This window comes from Centropristis striata, chromosome 18 (genome assembly GCF_030273125.1).
Source record: "Centropristis striata isolate RG_2023a ecotype Rhode Island chromosome 18, C.striata_1.0, whole genome shotgun sequence".
Classification (NCBI taxonomy): Eukaryota; Metazoa; Chordata; class Actinopteri; order Perciformes; family Serranidae; genus Centropristis; species Centropristis striata.
Genome location: NC_081534.1, coordinates 695,542 through 722,177, shown reverse-complemented (window position 1 = coordinate 722,177; position 26,636 = coordinate 695,542). Strand labels below are relative to the sequence as shown.

General features: G+C 40.1%; 3 protein-coding genes across 3 annotated transcripts in view; all 3 read left to right on the top strand.

Annotated features, from left to right (window-relative positions):
* fynb (FYN proto-oncogene, Src family tyrosine kinase b) overlaps positions 1-13,181 on the top strand; it is an 80,381-nt gene extending 67,200 nt beyond the window's left edge. The window contains exons 8-14 of the mRNA XM_059356586.1: positions 3,189-3,353; positions 4,314-4,469; positions 6,122-6,301; positions 8,470-8,546; positions 8,662-8,815; positions 9,617-9,748; positions 12,404-13,181. Of these exons, the coding sequence (XP_059212569.1) occupies positions 3,189-3,353; positions 4,314-4,469; positions 6,122-6,301; positions 8,470-8,546; positions 8,662-8,815; positions 9,617-9,748; positions 12,404-12,612 (1,073 nt within the window). The 3' untranslated portion in view covers positions 12,613-13,181. The remainder of the gene's footprint in view (positions 1-3,188; positions 3,354-4,313; positions 4,470-6,121; positions 6,302-8,469; positions 8,547-8,661; positions 8,816-9,616; positions 9,749-12,403) is intronic.
* cnih3 (cornichon family AMPA receptor auxiliary protein 3) overlaps positions 1-26,636 on the top strand; it is a 386,093-nt gene that overhangs the window by 327,619 nt on the left and 31,838 nt on the right. The gene's annotated exons all lie outside the window — the stretch shown is intronic.
* LOC131991252 (probable G-protein coupled receptor 139) lies at positions 21,265-25,769 on the top strand. Its single transcript, XM_059356591.1, has 2 exons — positions 21,265-21,421; positions 24,364-25,769. Exons 1-2 carry the CDS (start codon positions 21,343-21,345, stop codon positions 25,371-25,373), a joined length of 1,089 nt encoding a protein of 362 aa, XP_059212574.1. The 5' UTR covers positions 21,265-21,342; the 3' UTR covers positions 25,374-25,769.

The window sequence follows — 26,636 nt, the reverse complement described above, 5'->3', positions numbered from 1 at the left end:
CTTGGCGTGTGGTTACGGTCCTCATATCGACAGCTTTTATGACCCAGTGAACATGGAGCTGTATTATATGTATTGATGTGTGAGTGGCAGCAGGCTGCAGGCCCAGATGGGCTTTGATGGGCGACCTGCAGGAGGAACGCTGCTTTATCTCTTCTTTACTGCCTCATGCAAACAACCTGGGGCTTTATCACTGCAGGCAGGGGGGGGGGGTCACTGTGTCCCTGCAGGATAAGGAGGGGGGGTCTCCTGATATCAGCAGCAGAAACTGGCCTTATCTACTCGCCACAGCAATCACAGGCAAACATGAGAGCTTCCTTCAGAGTCAGAGATGTTTGAAAAAAGACACAAAATGACCCAAAAATACAAAAAAAGACACAAAATGACTAAAAAAAGACATAAAATGACCAAAAAATGAAACAAAATTACCAAAAAAAGACACAAATTTCATTTCATTTAACCTTTATTTAACCAGATAAAAAACCCATTGAGATCGAGACCTCTTTTACAAGGGTGACCTGGCCAAGAAGGCAGCAGCACACGTCAAAAGTTACAAGACAGACGAACAATAACAATAAACAGGCAGCGAAAAGTCCAACATATTAAAAGTACTAAAGTGCAAGTGACTAGGCGGTATAAATAGGTAGTATAAATAAGCAGTATAAAGTGCAGCAGTGATAAATACAGTAGCAAATTAGGAACATGAGCACTGTGCAAAAGATTTACATTGACGTTTTTTGAGAGTTGTGCGAAATGCTCCCAAAGGAATCAGTTCAGATAGTTTCAGCTCAGATTGAAGGGTATTCCAAGCAGAGGGGGCAGAGAAACTGAAAGCTTTTTTACCTTTTTTACAAAGTAACCAGAAAAGACACAAACTGACCAAAAAAAGACACAAAATGACCAAAAGAAGACACAAAATGACCAAAAAAAGACACAAAATGACCAAAAGAAGACACAAAATGACCAAAAAAAGACACAAAATGACCAAAAAAAGACACAAAATGACCAAAAAAAGACACAAACTGACCAAAAAAAGACACAAAATGACCAAAAGAAGACACAAAATGACCAAAAAAAGACACAAAATGACCAAAAAAAGACACAAACTGACCAAAAAAAGACACAAAATGACCAAAAGAAGACACAAAATGACCAAAAAATTACATTTAATTAAGCAAAAAAGGACTCAAATTGATAGATTACTTTATTCATCCCTGAAGGGAAATTCGGTTGACCAAAAAATGACCGCAAAAAAAGACACAAAATGACTAAAAAAAGACACAAAATGAGGGGGGTCATCAACAGCAGCAGGTGGAGAGCATGGAGGAGGAGATGGAGGAGGAGATGGAGGAGGAGATGGAGGAGGAGGAGGAGGAGGAGGAGGAGGAGGAGGAGGAGCAGCACTCAGCTGCCTCAACAAGCTCCTTAATGCTCCTCATGGAGCTCCTCTTCATGTTTACCACAGTGTAGATGTACATTAACAGATGAGCTGTCTCTTTACATACATTACTGTCATTATCGTAAAGTCAGCGTGTGTCATAGATGCCATTAGCCAAAGTGAGCTATAACCTAGAGTTATAACCTTTCTATGAGCAGCAGCCACACTAGCTGCAGGATGACATGCTTTTATTATAGATTCAGTCAATATTGGAAGACACAACAGAGAAAATCATGCCCTAAAAACATCACGATACTTTAGCTCAGTGGTTCTCAACCTGTTTTCAGTGATGTTCACCCTGTGGAATATGTTTTAGCCAAGTCCCCCCTAATATTACCAGGGCAAAGAGTTAAAAACAGAGCTCTGTAACATCAGTCTCTGATTTATTAAACTTTGGAACTGTATTGTGTGGTTACAAATCTAACTAAAACTAACTAAAATTATAGTGAAAATGTCCTTCGTTTTCATCTGTAAACCTTTTTGGTTGATATGAAATCTATTTCATCTATCTGGTTTTATGACTTAATAAACTTATTGGGGCTGAGATGGATCAGACAAAGGAAATAAAGGAAACATTTATTGTGACCTTATTGAATCTGGACCCAACAAATACCCCATTACACAACAACTACAACTAATAAAAACTAAACTAAAACTCAGCATTTTCCAAAAAAAAACACTTAAACACTAAAAACACATTAAAACAAACTGAATTTGAAAACAAAAATTGACAACAAAATTAAAAATAAAACTACTGAACAATCCAAAACTATGATAATCTTGCTGTCAGGACTGTGCCAGCAGCAGATGAATGCATTAGATGTTGTTACGACCCGGCTCGATTTCGTGAGCTGTAACATGTGGAAAGGTATAGAAATGAGGTGGAATGTAACACTGGGAGGTTCTGGTTAAATCAGGTTTTTATTAACCAGTAAGAGAAAACCTTTTACAACAAAATCTAACAAAAAGAGGCTGTGTGGGGCTGACAATATGCAATACAATATACAACTAACATAAATTACCAAACTCTTGGCTTACACAAAACTCTATAGAACAAAAGGAGGTCAGCACCCATAAGCTTACACAAAACCAACAAAGCAAACTAAGATTTAACAGAGGGTGTCCAAACTCTGGGTGTTCTTTAACTAACAAAGTGACAAACTACAGAATTTACAAAGTGCAAAAGAAACACACTGTCTGAAACTCTTCAGACAGTTAAACAATACTGCAACACACACACACTAACACAATACTCTTAATTTACACAAATTGACCCAACAGGAAAAGGCAGACTGTTCACTGTCTCACAGCCACCATGAACTGTGAACACATGATCCTTTTATAAGGTGCAGCCTGGTGATTGATGTCCTCTGATTGGCTGCCTAGCAGGAATCTCTGCCGCACCAATCACAGACGAGTAGAGGCAGTAGAACCAGGAAGTAGGCGGTCTCTCAGCTCCAGAAAAGGTCCAACCAACTCCAGGCAACCTCACAGCTGAATTTACATAAATGACAGAGTAATGCAGAGAAACAATACAATAAATAAAGAAACGGCAGGCAGCCGTAACAATGTGTATGGCCTGGACTGATTAGTGAGCTAAAAGCATCCTGATCATGTTCCCTCTGCTCTTCATTGTTCTTTTATTTCTCCTTCTGCTCCGAGTGTTCCTCCTCTTTCTCCTGCAGAGCGTCCTGCTAACTCTCTCTGTGTCTCTGTCTGTGCTCTTGTTTGTGCATCGTGGGGCCGTGTGCAGACCGGGCGGCCGGGCTCTGCTGCCGCTTGGTGGTCCCCTGCCACAAAGGGATGCCGCGCCTCGCCGACCTGTCCGTTAAAACCAAAGACGTGTGGGAGATCCCGCGGGAGTCGCTGCAGCTGATAAAGCGTCTGGGGAACGGGCAGTTTGGGGAGGTCTGGATGGGTACGGATCCTCTCGCCTCCTCAAGGAGAGGACACATGGAGAGGAGGAGCACACGGAGCAGCAGAGACTCCAGACTGGCTCAGAAACACTAGCTAATAATAATCTGCACTGCTAAAAGGTGTTTAGTCTAAAAACCAGATAAAAACAGTAAATCTGAGGGAAATGATCTTGCTGCATGGACAGATAATTTACCTTGACAAGATTTATTAAATTAAGATTATTAAATCTAGAAATAAGCATGTTGAACGCTTAAAATAAGAAATTAACTCGTAAAACAAGATAAATTATCTAACACTTCTAAATCTAAAGTTTTTTAAAATATATACAGTACAGGCCAAAAGTTTGGACACACCTAGAATTGTTAAATGGGTTTAAATTTAGCCTCGTAACAAAAAATAAGCTTTTTGAAATTAGCTACTTTTTCGCATTTCTGTTTCCAGTCACAGCCATATTTTGGAGAGTATGTGTCGCTTAGGGATTTAATGAGTTAATGTGAAGCATAAAGCTGAATATGGGAGATTCTAGAAGATTTAAAGTGTTTGTTACACAGTTTTAACCATAGGTTCTTATGGGTTAAGAGTTAATTTCTTATTTTAAGTGTTCAACATGCTTATTTCTAGATTTAATAATCTTAATGGAATAAATCTTGTCAAGGTAAATTATCTGTCCATGCAGCAAGATCATTTCCCTCAGATTTACTGTTTTTATCTGGTTTTAGACTAAACACCTTTTTTATAGTGTGGACTGTGACGAGGGGGGTCAAATGAGAAAATGGGGCAGGAAATTTGTATAATTCTATATTTGGGGCTTTTGCCAGGGAAACCGTTTTTCCAAAATCATCTGATAAAAGATGAAGCGTGTCAGGAGACTCTGCTCCCAGTGTGAAGATCCTCTCATGGGCCTCTATGCATGCTCCTCCCAGTAGTTAACCCTGTTGCCTTGCCTTCCCTCCCCCTGTAGAGAGTGCGGATGGTTTGTGCTTTAATTTAACGGGCGTGTGTGTGAACTACATCCCTGACACTGTGGGCTTGAGTCATGATGCCTGGGAGATCAGCAGATCAGCACTTGAGCTGGAAGTAAAGCTGGGGACGGGATGTTTTGCTGATGTGTTCTACGGTAAGAAATGTCCCGATTTAAAGTTCACCTCAGGCCACCCTGCACTGCAAAAAAAGAAAAGTTGGGTGAATTCATTACTATTAGAACCTTTTACAGCAAAACCAGAGTGCAGTAACTACATTTTTGGGGTCAAAGGTCAAATAAATCATCATGATTTTTTAGCATAAAAATGACATCAATACATGTGGAAATAAGTGTCATTTCACTTATCTACATGTAGCCAATTTGGCTGGCCAGTTAAAATAACGTTAAAAAACTTAAAACAGTTTTTGTCAGTTTTACCTTTTGTGAAGTTACTGCAGTTAGACTTTGTAGGGCAGTTTTGTTTAATCAGACTTTTATTTATCCTGAATAGTAATAAACAAAATATTCACAGAAATGGCTTCTGACTGCAAACGTTTTAATAATTAATTTCACTATTTATTTAGTTTGTTTATTTATTAGTTTTGGCCATGTTGGGCTTCCATACTGTAGAGCGTTAGGGTGTGCATTCTTATCATATCGTTAGCCTCATAGCATATTTGCCTAAGTCATATTTGAATGTTTTCAGGAAACAAGAAAATACACATTTTTTAGTAAGCCCATTGGTATTCTTAATTGATATCGTAACAGTAAGTTCAAATAGAAGCATGAACAAGTTTGCATAAAAAATTAAACGCATCGATTTCATAACAGATAAAAGTGACTTAGGCAGAATATGCCCTGACTAAGGCAATTTTTCTCTTACATAGAAATAATGTAGTTTGGTTTGTATGTAGCCGCAAAAATGACTAAATCAAGGAGATGACTAAGGCAGAAAGTGATTTTGGACTGTAACAAGTGTTCTGATAGGCTGAGAACAGAGGCAATAAGGCAGAAAGATGCAGCAGTGGTAGGAGAGAAAAGTTAGGCAGATATCACAATTTGGCAAAAAAATGACTTAGGCAATTATGCTATGAGGCTAACGATATTCAAGCTGGACAGATAGTGAGGATCTAGTCTAATAGATCTTCTCCCAGATCACATGAGATCTATTAGCTCACAGCCCAGCATGTGACCATCACCAGCTTCCAAAAATGCTGAAAAAATGCACATCTGCATCACTAATGGAGGCCGCTCTGCTTCATGAGCTTACTGGACTCTAAAGTTAAAGCCCCAAACTCATGTAGAGTGGATCAGATGTTCCATCTTCCCTTTGGGTCCCGACTAACACTCCTGCAGCCGTTCCTGCCACAGAATGAGATCAATGGAGCACTAGTTTATTGGAGTGTTTACAGTGATCCATATCTGATTATGTTCCCGTTGGTGATGTGTTGCAGTAACTGGCACAGAGCAGCAGCAGCTGACAGGCTTCCCTTTGTTCATCATCCTCCAGAGGATTATCTGCTCTGTGCTGCTCTATTGTGACTCTCAGAGCTCTCCTGGCTTTTAAAAGCCATTTTAAATCAAGGTCCACTCTAAATCTGGTACCCATTTAATTATCCTTCAGCACAACCTCTGTGCATGAGAATCACTCGTTCTGATCTCATTCTGTGCTGCATGTTCACCTCAAAGCCAGACTCTGGCCTGTTTGTGACTCTGAGCTGTCAATCATCTCTTCAGGTTCGACAGTCTGACTTTGAAGTGGTTTTATTTGAATATGAATGGATGTTTATACCAGCGTGTGTGTGCAGGAACGTGGAACGGCACCACTAAGGTGGCGGTGAAGACCCTGAAGCCCGGCACCATGTCCCCCGAGTCCTTCCTGGAGGAGGCTCAGATCATGAAGAAGCTCCGCCACGACAAGCTGGTGCAGCTCTACGCCGTGGTGTCAGAGGAGCCCATCTACATCGTCACAGAGTACATGGGCAAAGGTAGAATACAAACATATTCCATACGCACAACACTTATGGAAACATTCACACTGCAAAAACCAAATGACAAAAATAAGAAATAAATACAGAGAATTAAGCAAACCAAAAAGGGCACAAATTGACCACAAATTGACCACAAAATGATTAAAAAAAAGACACAAAATGACCAAAAAGGGCACAAATTGACCACAAAATGATTTAAAAAAAGACACAAAATGACTATAAAAAGACACAAAATGACCTAAAAAAGACACAAATGACCAAAAAAGACGCAAATGACCAAAAAAGACACAAAATGACCAAAAAATGACCAAAAAAAAGGCACAAATTGACCACAAAATGATTTAAAAAAGACACAAAATGACCAAAAAAAGACACAAAATTACCAAAAAAAGACACAAAATGACCAAAAAGGGCACAAATTGACCACAAATTGACCACAAAATTATTTTTTTAAAAAAGACACAAAATGACCAAAAAGGGCACAAAATTACCAAAAAAAGACACAAAATGACTATAAAAGGACACAAAATGACCTAAAAAAGACACAAAATTAACAAAAAATGACAAAAAATAAATATGTTTGTGCCAGTGGAGAGTTTAAAATAAGAGTCTCTGAAGTCATTAGTACTAATCCTCTGAGGACCATACATAGGGTGATGATTGGAGATGAATGGACCGATCACTGGATGGATCAACCCTTTGCTTAGTGTGCCCTGAGCTGCACAATAGCAAAAAAAATGATACTATAGAATAGTAAAATGTATAAAAAGCGCCTGTTGGGGCTGTGCTCCAGCATGCAGGCTTTGCAAAATGTTTTTCATTTATGCAGAAGTGTTTTGTTCCATTCCAGGCAGAATAACAGTAACTGCTGTGGTATGTTACAGCCTTTGTTTTAAAGAGACTGAAGATAATTAAGGCCTGCAAAACAATCCTCCAAAACACTGGAACATTTAGAAAGACCACAAGAAAGAGCTGAGGAGGCATGAAGCACCAGGAACACAGGAGAGGAACTTTGATGTTCGTTACTGAGTGTGTTGCATGCAGAGCTCCACATGTTTGTCAGCCTGTTACGCTGCAGAGGAGGATGTTTTCTAAAAGCAGAGCCTGTGTGAAGTTTGATGAATGTCAAAGTATTTGTGGTGATCACAAAGTCTCCCAAAGCTGTATTTATCCTCTTACTGCAACTAATTCCTGTTGATGATAGAAAGTAGAGAGTAGAACCTTCATGTCTCCAGAACATTCAGCTGTCACATTGTTGCTGTGGTTGTTAAATACAAAACAGATCCCATAGAGCAGTAGTTGTCAACCTTTTTGAGTCACGACCCCCAATTTAACATGCATGTTGTCTCACTGAACACAATCTCACACACACAGTTCAGATCACCCAAAAAAGAAACAAAATGACCACAAGAGGACGCAAAATGATAAAAAAAAGACTCAAAATGACCAAAAAAAGACACAAATTGACCAAAAAAGACACAAAATGACCAATAAAAGACACAAAATGACCAAAAAAAGACACAAAATGACCAAGAAAGACACAAAATGACAAAAAAAGACACAAATTACCAAAAAAGACACAAAATGACCAAAAAAGACACAAAATGACCAAAAAAAGACACAAATGATAAAAAAAGACACAAAATGACCAAAAAAGACACAAAATGACAAAAAATGAACAAAAAATGAACAAAAAAGGCACAAATTGACCACAAAATGATAAAAAAAAGACACAAAATAACAAAAAAAGACACAAATTGACCACAAAATGACTATAAAAAGACACAAAATGACTATAAAAAGACACAAAATGACAAAAAAAAGACACAAAATGACAAAGAAAAGACACAAATTGACCAAAAAAAGACACAAAATTACCAAAAAAAGACACAAAATTACCAAAAAAAAGACAAAATTACCAAAAAAAGACACAAAATTACCAAAAAAAGACACAAAATTACCAAAAAGACTAAAACAAAATGATTTGGCGACCCCCGGAAATCATCTCGCGACCCCAACTGGGGTCCCGACCCCAAGGTTGAGCATAGCTGCCATAGAGGGCCGGGGGATAGGGCCCAGTGATTGGCTGTTGGGTCTCAGAAACAGAGTGTGTTCAGTGTGTGTGTGTGTACATGGAGTGACATGACTGTGTTCCTGTGCTGCAGGAAGCCTGCTGGACTTCTTGAAGGACGGAGAAGGACGAGGGCTGAAGCTGCCGAACCTGGTGGACATGGCAGCTCAGGTATACGCTGAGCAGAAAACAGTCCAAAAAATAAAATAAAAAGTAGCATCCAACCTCTGTATAATCCTATGAGAAACCTGCAGTGCGTGGTGCTGATGCAGCGGTGTGCCTGCAGGTGGCAGCAGGCATGGCGTACATCGAGAGGATGAACTACATCCACAGAGACCTTCGCTCTGCTAACATCCTGGTGGGAGACAACCTGGTGTGTAAGATCGCTGACTTCGGCCTGGCCCGGCTCATCGAGGACAACGAGTACACCGCCCGCCAAGGTGGGCTTCCTGTTCCCACACACACACATCACGTTACATCATCATCTTGTTACATGCATGTCCCGAATGCTCTCACACATTGACGTATTATTACTGACTGCATGAGCTCATGGAGGAAATGCTCTCAGCGGGAGAACTGAACATTTGTAACATGTCCACATCAAACTGACAGTAAATAGGCACATGTGTTCTGGACTAGTCCAAGCAGCGCCACCTACTGGGTCAAGATATTTCAAAGTTTATCTGAGATTTTCCCGAAACATATTAAACCAGAGCCAGTTCTTGTAATGTTTGGGGTTGGGTCAGCTGCCATGGAGCTCTCTTTATTTTAATATTATTTATTCTGTATATTTATTCTTTTTGGTCATTTTGTGTCTTTTTTTAGTAATTTTGTGTCTTTTTGTGGTCATTTTGTGTCTTTTTTGGTAGATTTGTCTTTTTTTGGTAATTTTGTGTCTTTTTTTGGTAATTTTGTGTCTTTTTTGGTCATTTTGTGCCTTTTTTGGTCATTTTGTGTCTTTTTTTAGTAATTTTGTGTCTTTTTGTGGTCATTTTGGGGTTTTTTTGGGTGATCTGAACTGTGGGTTTGAGATTGTGTTCAGTGAGTGGAGGTCATGGACAACATGCATGTTAAATTGGGGGTCGCGACTCAAAAACGTTGAGAACTACTGACCTAGAGCCAGGAGAGTCACTCCTGATTTCAAAGTAAACTGGTCTTGATTAGTAAATGATGGGTTCCTCAGGGAGAAAGTAGTTCTCAGTTCTCAGCTCAGATCATTAATGTTCATCTTTGCTTTCCAGGTGCAAAGTTCCCCATCAAGTGGACCGCCCCCGAGGCCGCGCTGTACGGGAAGTTCACCATCAAGTCAGACGTTTGGTCGTTCGGCATCCTGCTGACGGAGCTGGTCACCAAGGGCCGGGTGCCTTACCCAGGTGAGGAGGAGGAGGAGGAGGAGGAGGAGGAGGAGGAGGAGGAGGAGGAGGAGGAGGAGGAGGAGGAGGAGGAGGAGGAGGAGGAGGAGGAGGAGGAGGAGGAGGAGGAGGAGGAGGAAGGGTTAAACAGCAGACGGAGCTTTCACCTTGATCTACCCGGAGACGTCGATAAAGTGGCCTGATAAGAAGAAACTCAGAGTGGTTACCCAAACACACACAGCGTTCCCATGACAACAGGCCCCTCCTGCTGCTGATGGAAGTAAAGCTGATTTAATGCCTGGCTGACCTTCCTCTGAGATAACCCGCAATTACTGCTGCTGCCTGCTGGACCACTGGTTCCACACAGAAACTAAAACAGAAAGCTCCACTCAGGGAGGAAACACATGTTGGTCCAGATGGGGCTGGCTGGTTGGCTGGTTGGCTGGTTGGCTGGCTGGTTGGCTGGCTGGTTGGCTGGTTGGCTGGTTGGCTGGCTGGTTGGCTGGTTGGCTGGCTGGTTGGCTGGCTGGTTGGCTGGTTGGCTGGTTGGTTGGCTAGTTGGCTGGTTGGTTGGCTAGTTGGCTGGCTGGCTGGTTGGTTGGCTAGTTGGCTGGTTGGTTGGCTAGTTGGCTGGTTGGCTGGCTGGTTGGTTGGCTAGTTGGCTGGTTGGTTGGCTAGTTGGCTGGTTGGCTGGCTGGTTGGTTGGCTAGTTGGCTGGTTGGTTGGCTAGTTGGCTGGTTGGCTGGCTGGTTGGTTGGCTAGTTGGCTGGTTGGTTGGCTGGTTGGCTGGCTGGTTAGTTGGTTGGCTGGCTGGTTGGTTGGTTGGCTAGTTGGCTGGTTGGTTGGCTGGCTGGTTAGTTGGTTGGCTGGTTGGCTGGCTGGTTGGTTGGCTAGTTGGCTGGTTGGTTGGCTAGTTGGCTGGTTGGTTGGCTGGCTGTTTGGCTGGTTGGCTGGTTGGTTGGCTAGTTGGCTGGTTGGCTGGTTGGCTGGTTGGTTGGTTGGCTGGTTGGTTGGCTGGTTGGCTGGTTGGTTGGCTGGCTGGTTGGTTGATTGGCTGGTTGGTTGGCTGGTTGGCTGGTTGGCTGGTTAGCTGGCTGGCTGGTTGGTTGGCTGGTTGGCTGGCTGGCTGGTTGGTTGGCTGGTTGGCTGGTTGGTTGGCTGGTTGGTTGGTTGGCTGGCTGGTTGGTTGGTTGGCTGGTTGGCTGGTTGGTTGGCTGGTTGGCTGGTTGGTTGGTTGGATGGATGGTTGGCTGGTTGGTTGGCTGGTTGACTGGTTGGTTGGCTGGTTGGCTGGTTGACTGGTTGGCTGGTTGGTTGGCTGGTTGGTTGGTTGGTTGGCTGGTTGGCTGGTTGGTTGGCTGGTTGGCTGGTTGGTTGGTTGGATGGTTGGCTGGTTGGTTGGTCGGCTGGTCAGCTGGTTGGCTGGCTGGTTGGCTGGTTGGTTGGATGGTTGGCTGGTTGGTTGGTCGGCTGGTCAGCTGGTTGGCTGGCTGGTTGGCTGGTTGGTTGGTTGGTTGGTTGGCTGGTTGGGTGGTTGGTTGGTTGGTTGGCTGGTTGGTTGGTTGGTTGGATGGTTGGCTGGTTGGCTGGCTGGTTGGCTGGTTGGTTGGTTGGTTGGTTGGCTGGTTGGGTGGTTGGTTGGTTGGTTGGCTGGTTGGTTGGTTGGTTGGTTGGATGGTTGGCTGGTTGGCTGGTTGGTTGGCTGGTTGGATGGTTGGCTGTCTGCTGCAGGGAGATGGTGAGGGAGGTTAGCATGCTAACAGCTGAGGGAGCAGCAGGCTGCTGACAGAGGCTGGACCTGGGTCAGGACCTGGGTCTGGACCTGGGTCAGGACCTGGGTCTGGACCTTGGTCTGGACCTGGGTCAGGACCTGGGTCAGGACCTGGGTCAGGACAGCCTGCTTAGTAACCACAGGGGCTAAAAATGACAGTAAAGGAACAGTGTAGACCAAGGTTATTATAGTTAACAAAATAACGAAAACTAGAGTTGAAAAAACATTTTGTTAACTGAAATAAAAATAAAAACAAAACAGTTTTTTAAAAAACAATAACTAACTGAAACTGTATTTTGTGGTTACAAAACTAACTAAAATTATAGTGAAAATGTCTTTAGTTTTCGTCTTTGTCAACTTTTTTTTACCCGTAAACCTTTTTGGTTGATATGAAATCTATTTCATCTATCTGGTTTTATTACTAATAAACTTATTGGGGCTGAGATGGATCAGACAAAGGAAATAAAGGAAACATTTATTGTGACCTTATTGAATCTGGACCCAACAAATACCCCATTACAAAACAACTACAACTAATAAAAAAATAGTCATGAAAATAAAGAAAAACGCATTGAATGAGAAGGTGTGTGTCCAAACTTTTGGCCTGTACTGTAGTTAAAAGTAGTAAAATAAATAAAATAAATAAAAGACACAGAGGACCACAAAACTCACGCAGTGTTAAAAAGCCAAGGAATAAAAATTACAGACATTTTTTACAGTGGAGTAATGTATCTAAAAATACTGTTTTGGCTGATATATACAGTTACGGTGTTTCATTGTTACTGAAACTGAATAAATCCATTTATCATTTTACGGTCTTTTACTGTCATGGTTTAGCAGTTTTTCACTGTAAAATCTACAGACATTTTTTACAGTGTACTCCCCCTGGTGTGTTTGCTCCTCAGGTATGAACAACCGTGAGGTTCTGGAGCAGGTGGACCGGGGCTACAGGATGCCGTGCCCCCAGGACTGCCCCATCTCGCTGCACGAGCTGATGCTGCAGTGCTGGAAGAAGGACGCAGAGGAGCGGCCGACCTTCGAGTACCTGCAAGCCTTCCTGGAGGACTACTTCACAGCCACGGAGCCTCAGTACCAGCCCGGGGACAACCTCTAGACCTCTAGACCTCTAGACCTCTAGACCTCTAGCCTCGGGGGGTGCTCGGGGCTGGGGACAGACTGTTACTAGACTCTGGAGCCTTCCCAGCCTGGACTTTATTTTAGGAATCTGTACAGCTTCCTCAGCCTGACCCGAGCATTCCAGATCCAAAAACAGGACCCTGAGTCTCCGCCGCGCCCCCTACTGTCTGAACTCTGCAAACGCCATAAATGTGGAAGTGGAGGAAGTGGAGGACGGACTGACGGAGGAGTTTACTGGGGTTGTGATGATGATGCAATGTATTCAGTGTAAATAAGAAAAGGCTTGTTTTAGTTTATTTGTTTGCTTTAAGATTTTATTTTCTCCTGCACAAAATAATAATGATACAAATGATGAAAGTAAAGGAAGAGAACCGTTCCAGATATTATACTGTAGCTTCTCTATTGTCCTCTAGACATTGAATTGGAAGCCTCCATATATTTTTTTCTAATTTTACATAATGTGTGAAAAAAAAAAAAAAAAAAAAATCAGCCCCAGATAATTGCTTTATTATTGATTTTTCAGTTAATAATCCAGAGGCTTCTTCAGACGAGCATGATGCAGTCCTCCATCAGACTTTTTGTTTTTATTTTTATTTCCTGCAGCCCCTCCCCCAAAGCTTCCTCAGTATGAAACAAGGTTCTTTTACAAATGATATGTCACATTTTTGTAAATTACAGCTGAGCGTGTAAGGATTTTGAACATATCCCTCCACGCTTATCATTTTGAGACAGTTTGGGTGGAAATATGTCTGTCTTTCTACTGAAGATGTTTGTGTTTAGCAGGAAGAGGCTGACTTCATTTAAAAAGAGAGTATGTATGTCTTATTGGAGCTGTCATACTGAGGCTGCTCACTGCAAAAAGATGTGTCTAAAAACAAGATAAAACAGTAAATCTAAAGGTCTAAAAACCAGATCAAACAGTAAATCTGAGGGAAATGATCTTGCTGCATGGACAGATAATTTACCTTGACAAGATTTATTAAATTAAGATTATTAAATTTAGGAATAAGCATGTTGAACACTTAAAATAAGAAATTAACTCTTAAAACAAGATAAACTTTAGATTTAGAAGTGTTAGATAATTTATTATCTCTTATTTTAAGAGTTCAACATGCTTATTTCTAGATTTAATAATCTTAATTTAATAAATCTTGTCAAGGTAAATTATCCGTCCATGCAGCAAGATCATTTCCCTCAGATTTACTGTTTTTATCTTGTTTTTAGACACATTTTTTTGCAGTGTTCCTCATGGACCTGCAGCTGAACCTGGACCACCTCACCTCCTGAGTTATTTCTTCTTTTATGTTTTACTGACACGTTATATTCTATCAGTATTTGAGTTTTTACAGAGTATGATTTTATTTAACCCTTTAAGTGATCCCTGAAGAGTCATTGTACTGTATGTTCAGAGGAGGCTTGGGGACGATTCATGTTGCAATTCAGAAAAAAAAGTTTTCAGGTTTTAATTCACAAGAAACCCACTGAATTGAAACTGAATTGAACCCAGCTGTGATCTGGTCTTAATGCAGATGTTTTGTGGCCAATGGGAACCCCTCAGTTTTTAATTGTACAGCTAAATGGTTTTAAGTGTAACTTCCCTTTCTTTATATCTTCATTTTCATTTTTTGGACATAACTTGTTTTGTTTATTCAGTGATTTGGCATTTGAAATTCCAAAAAGAACAATAAACATTTTACACTCTTTCCAAGACATTTCCTTTCCACATGCTGTGTTTGTGAGCTGAAACTGTAGCAGTAAAAGCTAACATACTTAGTTGGGTCATAAACCTCAATTCCGTGACCATTCTCTGGCTAATATGTTTTGACAACTGATTTGACTTCTATACACCCTTTATAAAAAATTTAGCCCCCATGTCCCTCGCAAAAATGTCGGCATTTTTTGCTAGAGGGCCAAATCCAAAATGGCCGCCGGCATCATCTTGAAAAAGTATTTTAAAAGTATTATTTTTACCAGAGCACCTACAGTTATGTATGGATACACTTTTTGTGGCAAATTGACCATGAGGATTGTGATTCTGACATCATTTTGAGATTTAGGCATCATCTTGGCTTTGAAATCCAAGATGGCCGCCATCTGGTAGAGCGAGAACATAATTTCTAATATACAAATTTACTTTATTTATGCTCACGATCATAGAAGCTAGTTGTCGAGAGCTGGAAAAAGGACCAATTCAGTATGTTTGCAACTACATCTGTAGCCTACAAAGGTATGCACAATCACCTGAACCAGAGAAATGCTGTTAACCACTGCTGGCTCCACTGCATACAGCGGAAAGACAGATATTAGTGAGTGAGAGTGAGAATGCTAATGAGCAAAGTACAGCTAGTCAACTATCGCTAAATGTCTTACAAATCCTGGACTATCCTGACACTCGTGGAACTTAAGTAGCAAGCTAGCCAACATAGCTATCACAATAACATTGTAAAGAAGCCAAAGAGCACTTATTACTAGCTTCGAACTACAAGAGTGTTAATAACAAACTTGCTAACATTGCTAACGAGAGGTCTTGCTAGCACTAAACCTAGCAAAACCTGTTGTAACTTGCTTACTTTTTTCATGACAAACTAGCAAGTGAATAACTTCCCTAGCACTGACAAGGTAAAATTGTTCCATAGTGTTACATTAAGACATTATTTTGATCCCAAAGACTAAAATGGCCACCATCCGGGAGAGCAAAAATGTACAGGTACATCTAAAAAAAATTGAATATCGTGGAAACATCATATATCGTGGAAACAATCAAGTGAATGAAACATTAGCCTGGCTCTGCCCTACTACATACTTCCGCTCAATTTTCATTTCCCCCTTCAGTATGTTGTCTGTGTCTGTGGTATATTCACAGGTTTTCTTCGGCCAAAAATTTGCAGATCCAATCAGTGAACAGGTGGAGTAGCTAAGAACGATGTTAGCATTCGCTAAAATAAGAACGATGTTAGCGATTGGTTATGGCAGATCCAGAGTGGCTCTGGGCAGATCCAGTAGTTTTAAACTTCAACAGAGTACCCGCATTCAAGGAAGTTAACGCTTGGCAATGGAAAGTGGCCGGACTCTCTGTACATTATGAAATGTACTAGAGTTTGGTAGGACCAGGTAACTGAAACATGCCACTGAATGTGTAATGGTTATAGAATGTATGAAGGTGTCATTTCATGAATTACGTTTTAAAAATGTTTTATATAATATTTCATTTTTAAATACATAATATTGTATTATAAATTAATACAATAAATAATAAAGTACATTTTATTTATATATTTTAAATAAACAGCAATTTCACAAGGTCGTCTTATAATGTAATTTGTTTGACTAAATTCTCGAAGGTTCTTTTAAACCCCACCCACTACAATCATATCATCACTCACTTCATTCTCACTCTCACTTATTAATTTCTGTTCTGACGGCAAAGTGAATTGACAATTGCAAACATGCCAGGCATTCCATGTGTTCTTCTGTGTGGCAGGCTTTGTGATAAAGACACTGATTCAATTATCTCAATGGAGAGGTGGGCAAATCTAAAGAAAAAGGCCCTGCTATGGAAGGGTCTAGACAAGTATGGAGATGTCTACACAACTGTCGATTGGGATAAAGGTCCCATTGGACAATGTGTTCATAATGCATGTATGTTGACATTTTCAAACGCCAAAAAGCTGGAGCAAGCCAACAAAAGACAGAGAAAAGAAGACTTTGACGAAAGCCAACGTCAGTCTTCATCTATGTCTGATGTTTGTTCCCCACCTGTGGCTCCAGCTTCCAATCGTCTGAGATCAAGCCTAGGGCCGATCCATGACAAAACTAAATGTGTCTGGTGCTGTGCTCCAGAGTCAAAGAAGCACCCAGAATCAAAACTCAGAGTCTAGAGTCTAGTGAGGCAGAATGCTCTGATTCGGACTAATCTTCTTCTAAACTTTACATTTTTCCCCTCCCAGCTGTTGGCCATCTTGGGTTTTGGGGTCAGAACAATGTCTTAATGTCAAAATTATGTCAAAATCACAATCCTTATGGTCAATTTACCACAAAAAGTATCTTCATGCATCATTCTAGGTGCTCTGGTTAAAAAATAAATTTGTGTATTAGAAATTATGATTTTTCCTCTACCAGATGGCAGCCATCTTGGATTTCAGGGCCAAGATGATGTCTAAATCTCAAAATGATGTCAGAATCACAATCCTCATGGTCAATTTGCCACAAAAAGTGTATTCATACATAACTGTTGGTGCTCTGATGAAAACAATGCTTTTTAAATACTTTTAGTTAAGATGATGCCGGCGGCCATTTTGGATTTGGCCCTCTAGCAAAAAATGCCGACATTTTTGCGAGGGACATGGGGGCTAAATTTTTTATAAAGGGTGTATAGAAGTCAAATCAGTCGTCAAAACATATTAGCCAGAGAATGGTCACGGAATTGAGGTTTATGACCCAACTATACTGTCTGAGGAGGAGAAAAGACTTTATACAGGGGAAGTCCACATACAGGCCCAGAACAAGTAATAATGGTTTGCCTCCTGGGAGCCACACTTTCTCCAACAACTGGAAGAACCTGAGTGATGTGATGCTGAACAGGTAAATAATCTGCTGAGACTCTTCCAGCCAAACACTCTCCAGGAGGTTGAGCTTGTTATTTTCCATTGAAATTCACAATATTTCATCCAAATTTCCTCCGTTATATGAGGTTCTGTTCATTTTTAACTTGATCCCTGCAGGCTTCCCACACTACCAGTGGTGTTACTGAAGGAAATACAGCTCCTAATGAACCGGACCAAACAGATGGATGATAGATTCCCAATCAACATGCAATTACCTTTTTTTTTTAACTTGACAGATGACAATTTCCTTCTTGACTAAAAAAAAACAAAACTTGATTATGACGTACTGTGAGAATGACCACAATTACGGCTGGATAGTACAGCAAAGAATGATCCAAGGCAGGTTTGCGGTGGGTCACAGAGACAGTTCTTTATTAAACCATGACAGCATAGAGTCCTCAGTACAAAAGCCCCCCTCGGTTGTTAAAATGGCTCCTATTTATAGGGTGTCCCAGCTAATGCCTGAGGGAGATTCCATCTACCGGGATCCACTGCCCAACAACATGCTGAACCCACCATTTTATTTCTACATTCACCCAAACCTCATCAATACTCTATATACACCCCATTTACATCTGCTAACAAAGAAAATACACACATCCAAATCATCTGCTAAAATACAACACAGACATCTTTCACCCCCACACCAACTTACACTTGGTTGCCCCCAGAACTATAAAAGCGGTGTCCGTTGCCTGGGGAAGCCTTTTGCCTGCACACCTTAAAGACAAAGACTGGTGAGTACCCAATACACTTACAGCCTTATTCAATGCACACTTATTAAGCAACACAATCCATGTTTTTAACTTGGCTCGTTGTTTAAGCAATTGTTAGAAAAATTGCATGAGGAAACCTTGAAAATTGATAATCTGTCACCGACAGAAAAAATCTGTCACCAACAGAAAAAACCTCACCATTTTTCTGCGCATTCTTTGACGGGGAAATGAAGAGCTGGAGACGTCCAAGTTTCTCAGTTTAACAAAAGTTTTATTACAATACGTCAAAAAATGTGCACTTTACAGAGATGTCCGGGTTCAAAATTAACTCATGTCCCTGAATACAAACAGACGTGTTTCAGTTCGTGAAGTCTGAACCACGACTCCCTCCCTGGAACCCATTAAAATACTAACATTTGTTTACAAAACATGCTGGTCGATTTCTTCCAGGAAGTCCCGCCTTCTTAATAGGCACATTTAACCCCATGTCCCTCTGCTCTAGGTGGAACTGCGTGGCCCACACAGCACCAGCAAACCAAGACCTGACAAAGGACAACAAGTATGGTTCAAAGATATTCAATAAATATATCTATACCAATGTGCAAAACACCATTAAAATGTATTGTGCAAATCTCCAATAAAGTGCTGTTGCTCCTCTTAAAGTGTGCAAAAGTGCAATTATTAAAGTGCATATGTAGTCACACTCAGTCTAAAGTGCGTGGTTCCATGTGTGCAGGCCAGGTGACCATGTGCTCTTCATCACACGGACCATGTAATCAGATTTCAAGTAAGCCCAGTTGCCCGTGGCCATACAACAAGACACTACATAGATGATTCAACTTAAAGTCATTTACATCTAAAAAACAATCCGAGTGGCAGAGTCAAAGTGGACCAAATGAAGTCAACAGGCCATGGGAAAGATCTGACTCTTGCAGTCTCCCACCTCTGTTTGTCCCTGCTGTTTGATCTCTGGATCGATACAGGTGGAGGTGTAGAGTGTGTGCTAACAGCCCAATAAACCAGGTTTACCAGGTCAGAGTCTCCCTGAACCTCTGGAGCAGAACATACTGGGACTTTACCTCCTGTGTGTCTTTCAACAAGTATAATATTCAAATTATTTTAACAGTCGCGAACCTCAATTTAACATGCATGTTGTCCGTGACCCCCGCTCACTGAACACAATCTCACACGCACAGTTCACATCACCCAAAAAAGAAACAAAATGACCAAAAAAAGGAAACAAAATGACCAAAGAAGACACAAATTGACCACAAAATGATCAAAAAAAGACACAAAATGATCAAAAAAGACACAAAATGACCAAAAGACACAAAATGACCAAAAGACACAAAATGACCAAAAAAAGGACACAAAATGACCAAAAAAAGGACACAAAATGACCAAAAAAAGACACAAAAGGACCAAAAAAAGGAAACAAAATGACCAAAAAGACACAAAGACCAAAAGAAACACACAAAATGACCAAAAAAAGACACAAAATTACTAAAAAAAGACACAAAATGACCAAAAAAGGAAACAAAATGACCAAAAAAGACACAAATTGACCACAAAATGATCAAAAAAAGACATAAAATGACCTTAAAAGACACAAAATGAACAAAAAAAGACATTAAGTGACCAAAAATTGGGGTCCCGACCCCAAGGTTGAGAACAGCTGATCCTCTAGATCAGGTGATGTGACTCCTCCTGAATCTTTACAGCAGCAGCAGCTGATCTGTCTCTTCCCTCCTCACATCATTCAGTATCTGTCCTTGTGGAGACATAACCAGATGATTACCTCTCTGTGGACCAAGGTCCTTCTCTATGACACTTCATAGCTAAAAGGAGGATCTTTAGACACCAGGTACGTCTGATTTCATCCATTAATATACTCATCACTTATATTTTCACACAGATAGATAAAGATAATGAACCTGTAGAAGTTCTCACATTATTCATAATGCACTGTCAAAGGACAAATTCTTATAATTTCTGATAAGGTTATTTTTGTGTTAGTGTAAAACAGAGAGCTAAATGGTTCAACAGTGGATCAGTTTATTGTTATTATGTAACACTAAACACACTGCAGAAAAGGTGTTTAGTCTAAAAACCAGATCAAACAGTAAATCTGAGGGAAATGATCTTGCTGCATGGACAGATAATTTACCTTGACAAGATTTCTTAAATTAAGATTATTAAATCTAGAAATAAGCATGTTGAACACTTAAAATAAGAAATTAACTCTTAAAAGATAAATTAAAGCTGCAAGCAGCGATGAGTGTACTGCAAATTTTTCAAGTTTCTTACCAAGATAAAAAACAAACTTTAGATTTAGAAGTGTTAGATCATTTATCTTGTTTTAAGAGTTAATTTCTTATTTTAAGTGTTCAACATGCTTATTTCTAGATTTAATAATCTTAATTTAAGAAATCTTGTCAAGTGAAATTATCTGTCCATGCAGCAAGATCATTTCCCTCAGATTTACTGTTTGATCTGGTTTTTAGACTAAACACCTTTTTTTGCAGTGCAGCTATTTTCCTGGGAGTTAGAGATGCTTCCTGGTCTTTAGTGTCTTCCAGGTGAGACCAACCCAAAGCAGACAGATCAGTTTCCAGCCAGCTTTTATTGTGAATCATCAGCTGAATCAAGTTGTGTTTGTAACTGTAACATATAAGGACCTGTCTGTTCTGTGTACAAGTTCAAACTGGTTATAAAAAAAAATAAAATACATTTCAAAGTGAAGATACATAATTTGTTTTTCTCCCTGACTTCACATTTCACATTTTCATAATTTATAACATGGTTGTATTCAGTGCAAAAGTTAATAAAAGGTCTGTTTTTGTAATTTTTGTAGTAACAATAAAAGCTAAAAAAAAATTGCACACTGTGAAAAATGTTTGTATAAATGACAGTAAAACACTGTCAAATTACATCAGAAATAGGGTGTAAAATGGAAAATTGTATATCACCGTAGTAGACACTTTTAATTACCATAAATCAAAGAATAGCACAAAACTTTTACTTTTACTGTCATTAACTGTAGGACACACAGTTTTGCTGTAAAAATATAACACTTTCATGTAAAATGAATGGAGAACTACCATAATGTGTGAATGAATGACACAATTACTCTAAAAATAATGGGAATATATGGTCTAAATGACAGTTTTTTCGCTGCTATTTACATTTAAATTCATAGTAGAAATTACAGAAAAACTGTCAAATTACCTCAGAAATTGGGCGTAAAATTATATACCAAAGAGTAAAAAGTAAATAGCTGTAATCCTTAGCACCGCCCCATCAGTATTTGTCTTCTGCTCCAGCTCTCTAACAGCAGGTTTTATTGCAGGTTTTAGCATGTGATCTTCTCCTGCTGGTGGATGAATCATGGAGGGAAACAGCGGCACCGTCTTCGTCACTGTTCAGAAGTTCTACTACCCGTTCCTCTGCGTCATGGGGATCCCAGGTTGGTGTCTCCACATCCTTTGGTCTTTATGCTGGCTTACTACACTGCAAAAAAACAGATAAAACAGTAAATCTGAGGGAAATGATCTTGCTTGACAAGATTTATTAACCCTTTATCGGGCGAAGAACTACACTACCGGTCAAAAGTTTTAGAACAGCCCAATTTTTCCATTTTTTATTGAAATTCAAGCAGTTCAAGTCAAATGAACAGCTTGAAAGGGTCCAAAGGTAAGTGGTGAACTGCCAGAGGTAAATAAAAAAAGGTAAGCTTAACCAAAACTGGAAAATAATGTACATTTCAGAATTATACAAGTAGGCCTTTTTCAGGGAACAAGAAATGGGTTAACAACTTAACTCTATGGAGTCTTGGGCTATTTTGTCCATTTTTGAATTCTTTTCATGTCTTTGGGAGTCATTTTGTGTCTTTTTTTGTCATTTTGTGTCTTTTTTTGTCATTTTGTGTCTTTTTTAAGTCATTTTGTGTCTTTTGGTGTCTTTTTTTGGTCATTTTGTGTCTTTTTTTAGTCCTTTAGTCCAACATAAAATGTGATTTTGAATCTTTTTTTTACTTTCAAAACACTATCATGCTCAATCAAGAATTTTAAATGTTGCAAATGTGCATTAATTTCAGAGTACACTGAGACATTAAACTGCATCATTTTCAATTAAATTCTGGAAAAGTTGGTGTGTTCTAAAACTTTTGACCAGTAGTGTATATTTGGTAACTTCAGTGATATCTAAATGTCTCTCTGTTTGGTGGTAGAACCACATGGACTTGTACGAGGAGAACTTGACTATGACTACGACATATTAAGGCCAAGTATGAATAAAAATAAAAATACAAACCGGGGAGGGGAGTTGCAAATTTACTAGATTAAAGTGCCAAATCTACAAGAAAAAAAGTGCAGATTTAAGAGATTTAAAGTGGCAAATCTGCTCGAAAAAAGTTGCAGGTTTACGAGACAAAAGTGGGGAAAAAAAATTTTTTCTTGCAGATTCACCACTTTAAATCTCATAAATCTGCACATTTTTTCTCGTAGATTTGACACCTTAATCAAATCTACGTGAATCACTTGACAAGATTTGTTGAATTAAGATTATTAAATCTAGAAATAAGCATGTTGAACACTTAAAATAAGAAATTAACTCTTAAAACAAGATAAAAGTTTGTTTTATCTTGGTAAAAAACAAATCATTTCCAGTGCACTCTGTTCATCACTGCAAGGTAAATTATCTGTCCATGCAGCAGGATCATTTCCCTCAGATTTACTGTTTTTATCTTGTTTTTAGACTAAACACCTTTTTTGCAGGAGGAGTCATATGTTTCTAGGTTACTAATGACGTTGTTATCAATCACCTTTAGCTCACTTTGTCCTGCAGTATTTAACAAAGTGTCCTTCCCTGCACACTATGACCCACATTGTCACCAAAGCATCCAGCTTAACCCTTTGATGCACAACATGGTCTAAAGTGACCCGACAGAGTTTTTATCTTCTATATCTTTGCAGTAAATTATTTTCATCATTCAGTATTCCAGGTTTTCCTCAATTAGTTTGTTTTTGATCATCATACATCCTAATGTTTATGTTTTCCTTTATTCATTTTTAAATAAAATCCCTTTTTTTTAGCTTAGTAGCTTGCTAAGCTAACTACTTAGCTAACATCTTGGCTAAGTAGTTAGCTTGGCAAGCTACTTAGCCAAGTAGTTAGCTATGTAATAATACAAAAACGTTTTTTCTTCATAAAGTATGAGAAGCAAAATGGAAATAATGATCTGTTATCAAAAACAAGATATTTAAAGAATATTCAATCATAAAATAAGTTGATATCAAAAGATAGAGCACAGAAACACACAGCAGCATTAAATAACATGGGAAATGAATGAGGGTCATTTTTGACTCATGTTGTGCATCAAAGGGTTAATAAACAATTTATGACTATATTACAATCAATACAATATATTTAATAGTCCTGTAATTCAATTGGATACACATTAGCATTAAAATCCACATTCAGATATTAAGGTTGATATCAGTTTATTTGCATTCTTTCCAGATGGGCCAGAGGGATATCAGCATAAGTCTGACTTGTTAAAAATACACTTCCAGAAAAGGGAATTAACAAGTAACACATTGTGCGTTATCTTTTTTACATGTAAAAGTGGAAATAGAAAAACGTGACCTTATGGTTTTAGAAAGAGTCAGCACTCAAAAAGTCCTCATAGTGACAGTTTTGCAGGCCATCATCACAAATGTTGTATATGTGCTAGCTAACTAAAAACCATGAATATCACAGCTTTGGTAGGTGGCTATTCCATGGATATTTGTTCCTATTGGTTTGTTCCAAGTCACGTGACTTTCAAGGTCCCGGCGGTCAGAACAAAAAACATGGCGGACAGTTCTCTCATTTTTAGTGAAAACATCAATATTTTGACTTAGTTTCTGCATAAAAATGGATTTTGATCACATTTCTAGCGAGAAATATATGTTTTATTTTCTAAATATTCACTCAGTGAATGTACATAATCACTTTGTATGTTGGAATAGCCACGGGATATGACTGGCATTAACTTGCATTGTAGCCAAATCTGTGTCAGTTTCATTGAAAATTTGAGTGATTCCGTGGCTATTCCACGGATTTTGAGTTAACCCATTGAAGCCTGGAAAGCGGATATGTTGTTTTGTAGTATTTGTATAAGCTCTCAAATACTTTTTTAATTTAATTTCTATCTGCTACAGAGGCTGAAAAATCTATTATTTAGTAGAAGTCTTGACACTTCTGTTGAATTTCCAGAAAAACTTCAGGTTTTAGGGGCTGATTTTAAAATCACCCAGAGGTTTTACAGGCGTTTCAGGCCTCAATGGGTTAAGCAAATCCGTGGCTATTCCACGGATTCCTGTGAGACCAGGTTGCCATCTGAGCTTCTGTGTTGCTGTCTTCCAGCTAACCTCTTCACCTTCTACATGATCTGCTTCCGTAAATGTGGGATGTCCGACACGGCCATCATCTACCTGAGCTGTCTGGCCATTGTGGACACCTTCTACCTGGTGTGGGTGATCCTTATTGACCTGACCCTGACCTTCTGGATCCTGCAGCCCTTCTGGCACTCCAACCCCTGGTGTGGGATCCTGGGGTTCCTGCAGTACGGCTCTCTCTACAGCTCCTCCTGGATCGTGGTGGTGTTCACCATCGAGCGGTACCTGGTTCTCCGCAGCACCGCGGCCAAGCAGCACTTCTCCCAGCCCTGGGTCACCAAACTCAACTGTTTGGCCATCATCTTGGTGTCCCATCTCGTCTCTGTGCCGCTGGGCTGGATCAACATCGTCACACCTGTCAACATCACGGTGGACGGGGAGAACGTCACGCTGCCCAGGTGTCGCTACCGCAACAAGGCCTACTCTACCGTCATAGTGTGGATCACTACGTTCCTCTCGGGGGGGATCCCTATCGTGTTGGTCATCATCTTCAACTATCTCATTGGGTATCATCTGTGCCGTGCCAGCAAGCTCTTCACCAAGGAGGAGCGCCGCGTGATGCACGGGCGGAGCAGCCGGGGCATGTTGAGGAGGACCATCCTCCTGCTGGGAACCATCTCCGTCACCTTCGTCTACCTCAGCTTGCCCCGTTTCGTCACTTACTGCATCCTGAGGACCAAGTACAACACGGAGAACTTCAACAGGAACGACTACACCATCCCCATCAACGTGGCCGGAGACTTGGCCAACATGCTGCAGAACCTCAACTCCACCACCAACTTCCTGCTCTACTGCGTGGTGAGCCGGCGCTTCCGCAGGGAGCTGGTCCAGGTGGTGACCTGTAAGGCCAGAGCTCGTGAGCTGGGCTCGGTCCTCACCCAGACCACCATGAAAGTCTTTTCAGTGGCGGATCATAAGGCCTCGCCGTCCAGCAGCCCGGTGACTGTGGTGCTGACCAATCTCAAACAGACTGAGTAAAAAGGACGTGGAAGATGGACAAACATCAGATTTTCAAAACAATCATCAACAATCAAACTGTCCATTCTTGACCTTGAAAATTGTACTTTGAGAAAATAACATTCATAGGGTGACCATATTTTGATTTCCAAAAAAGAGGACAATCGGCACGGCCTCGAGACACAAATTCAGACAGGCTTCTCGGAGGTTGATGAACATGCTTTATTATGCTTCAATGGTGCAAAATTAACTTCTGTAATAAAATAAAATGAAATCTGTAAAAACTTGTAACAAAATAATAGCTCTCGTAGACTCTTTTCAAATAAATGAATAAATAATATGAAATAATGTTCTAAATATGAACTTTTCTGTTAGAAAATCTAGCTTCAACAATATATCTCTTAATAACTGCAATAAGATGAATAATAGAAGAGTCTCACAAAGATACTAACAAAACAAAAAGGATCTATACTTTTCATCTTTATTTGTCTTTGAGCTTTGAGATCTCCAGCACCTTTATTAGACACTGAGACATACAGTATGTGCCAGCTTTGCACACGGTGCTCTCCGCCTCCCACCTGTCCCGACCGGGACGGTACGTCGGAAATTTTTTTTGCAGTTCATCTGTGAAGCTGCACTTACGCTTCGGCATTTCCCGTGCAATGCTGCTCCGCTGTTCGATCTGCCCTCTGTCTGCTCTGCTCTCTGTCTCTCTCTGTGTGTGTGTGCGCGGCGCTGACCCGCCCACGAGGCAGCCTCTTGGTAATTACGTCTCGCAAAACTGTGTGCAAAGCGCCGGTCAATTTACGTGCACGTGTACTGGTCCTGTGAAAAACAGTGAACACCGGACATTTTGATTGATCATTTTGACATTGTGAATTTATAAAACCCGGCCGGACGCCCTGGACAGGACGTAAAAAGTGGACATGTCCGGGCAAAGAGGACAATTGGTCACCCTACGTATACGTAAATACTTTGCGGCTCCATTCTGACATTTTTACCTTTTTTCTGCCAACAGTGGTTCTTTTGCCCATAAAGGTTGCCGACCCCTGCTTTACACTATATAAAAATATGGGATGTAGTCTGAATTTGACCCCCATTGGTTTTTTGACTCTGGTTCTGAAGCTTGATATTGGCCTTTTGGTTTATATTCCACAATAAAAGTCCTTCAAAGGGAAATACATTTTAACCAAACATTTTATCTATAAGACATATTTATAAACAGCTTATTTATTGCTTTTTAATCACCTTTTAATAACTTAATGAACCTGAATGACCATGAAT

Coding starts and splice junctions, on each gene's coding strand:
- LOC131991252 (XM_059356591.1), top strand. CDS start 21,343: ATGGAGGGAAACAGCGGCACCGTCTTCGTCACTGTTCAGAAGTTCTAC. Junction 21,422..24,363: donor CTGCGTCATGGGGATCCCAG/GTTGGTGTCTCC, acceptor GCTGTCTTCCAG/CTAACCTCTTCACCTTCTAC.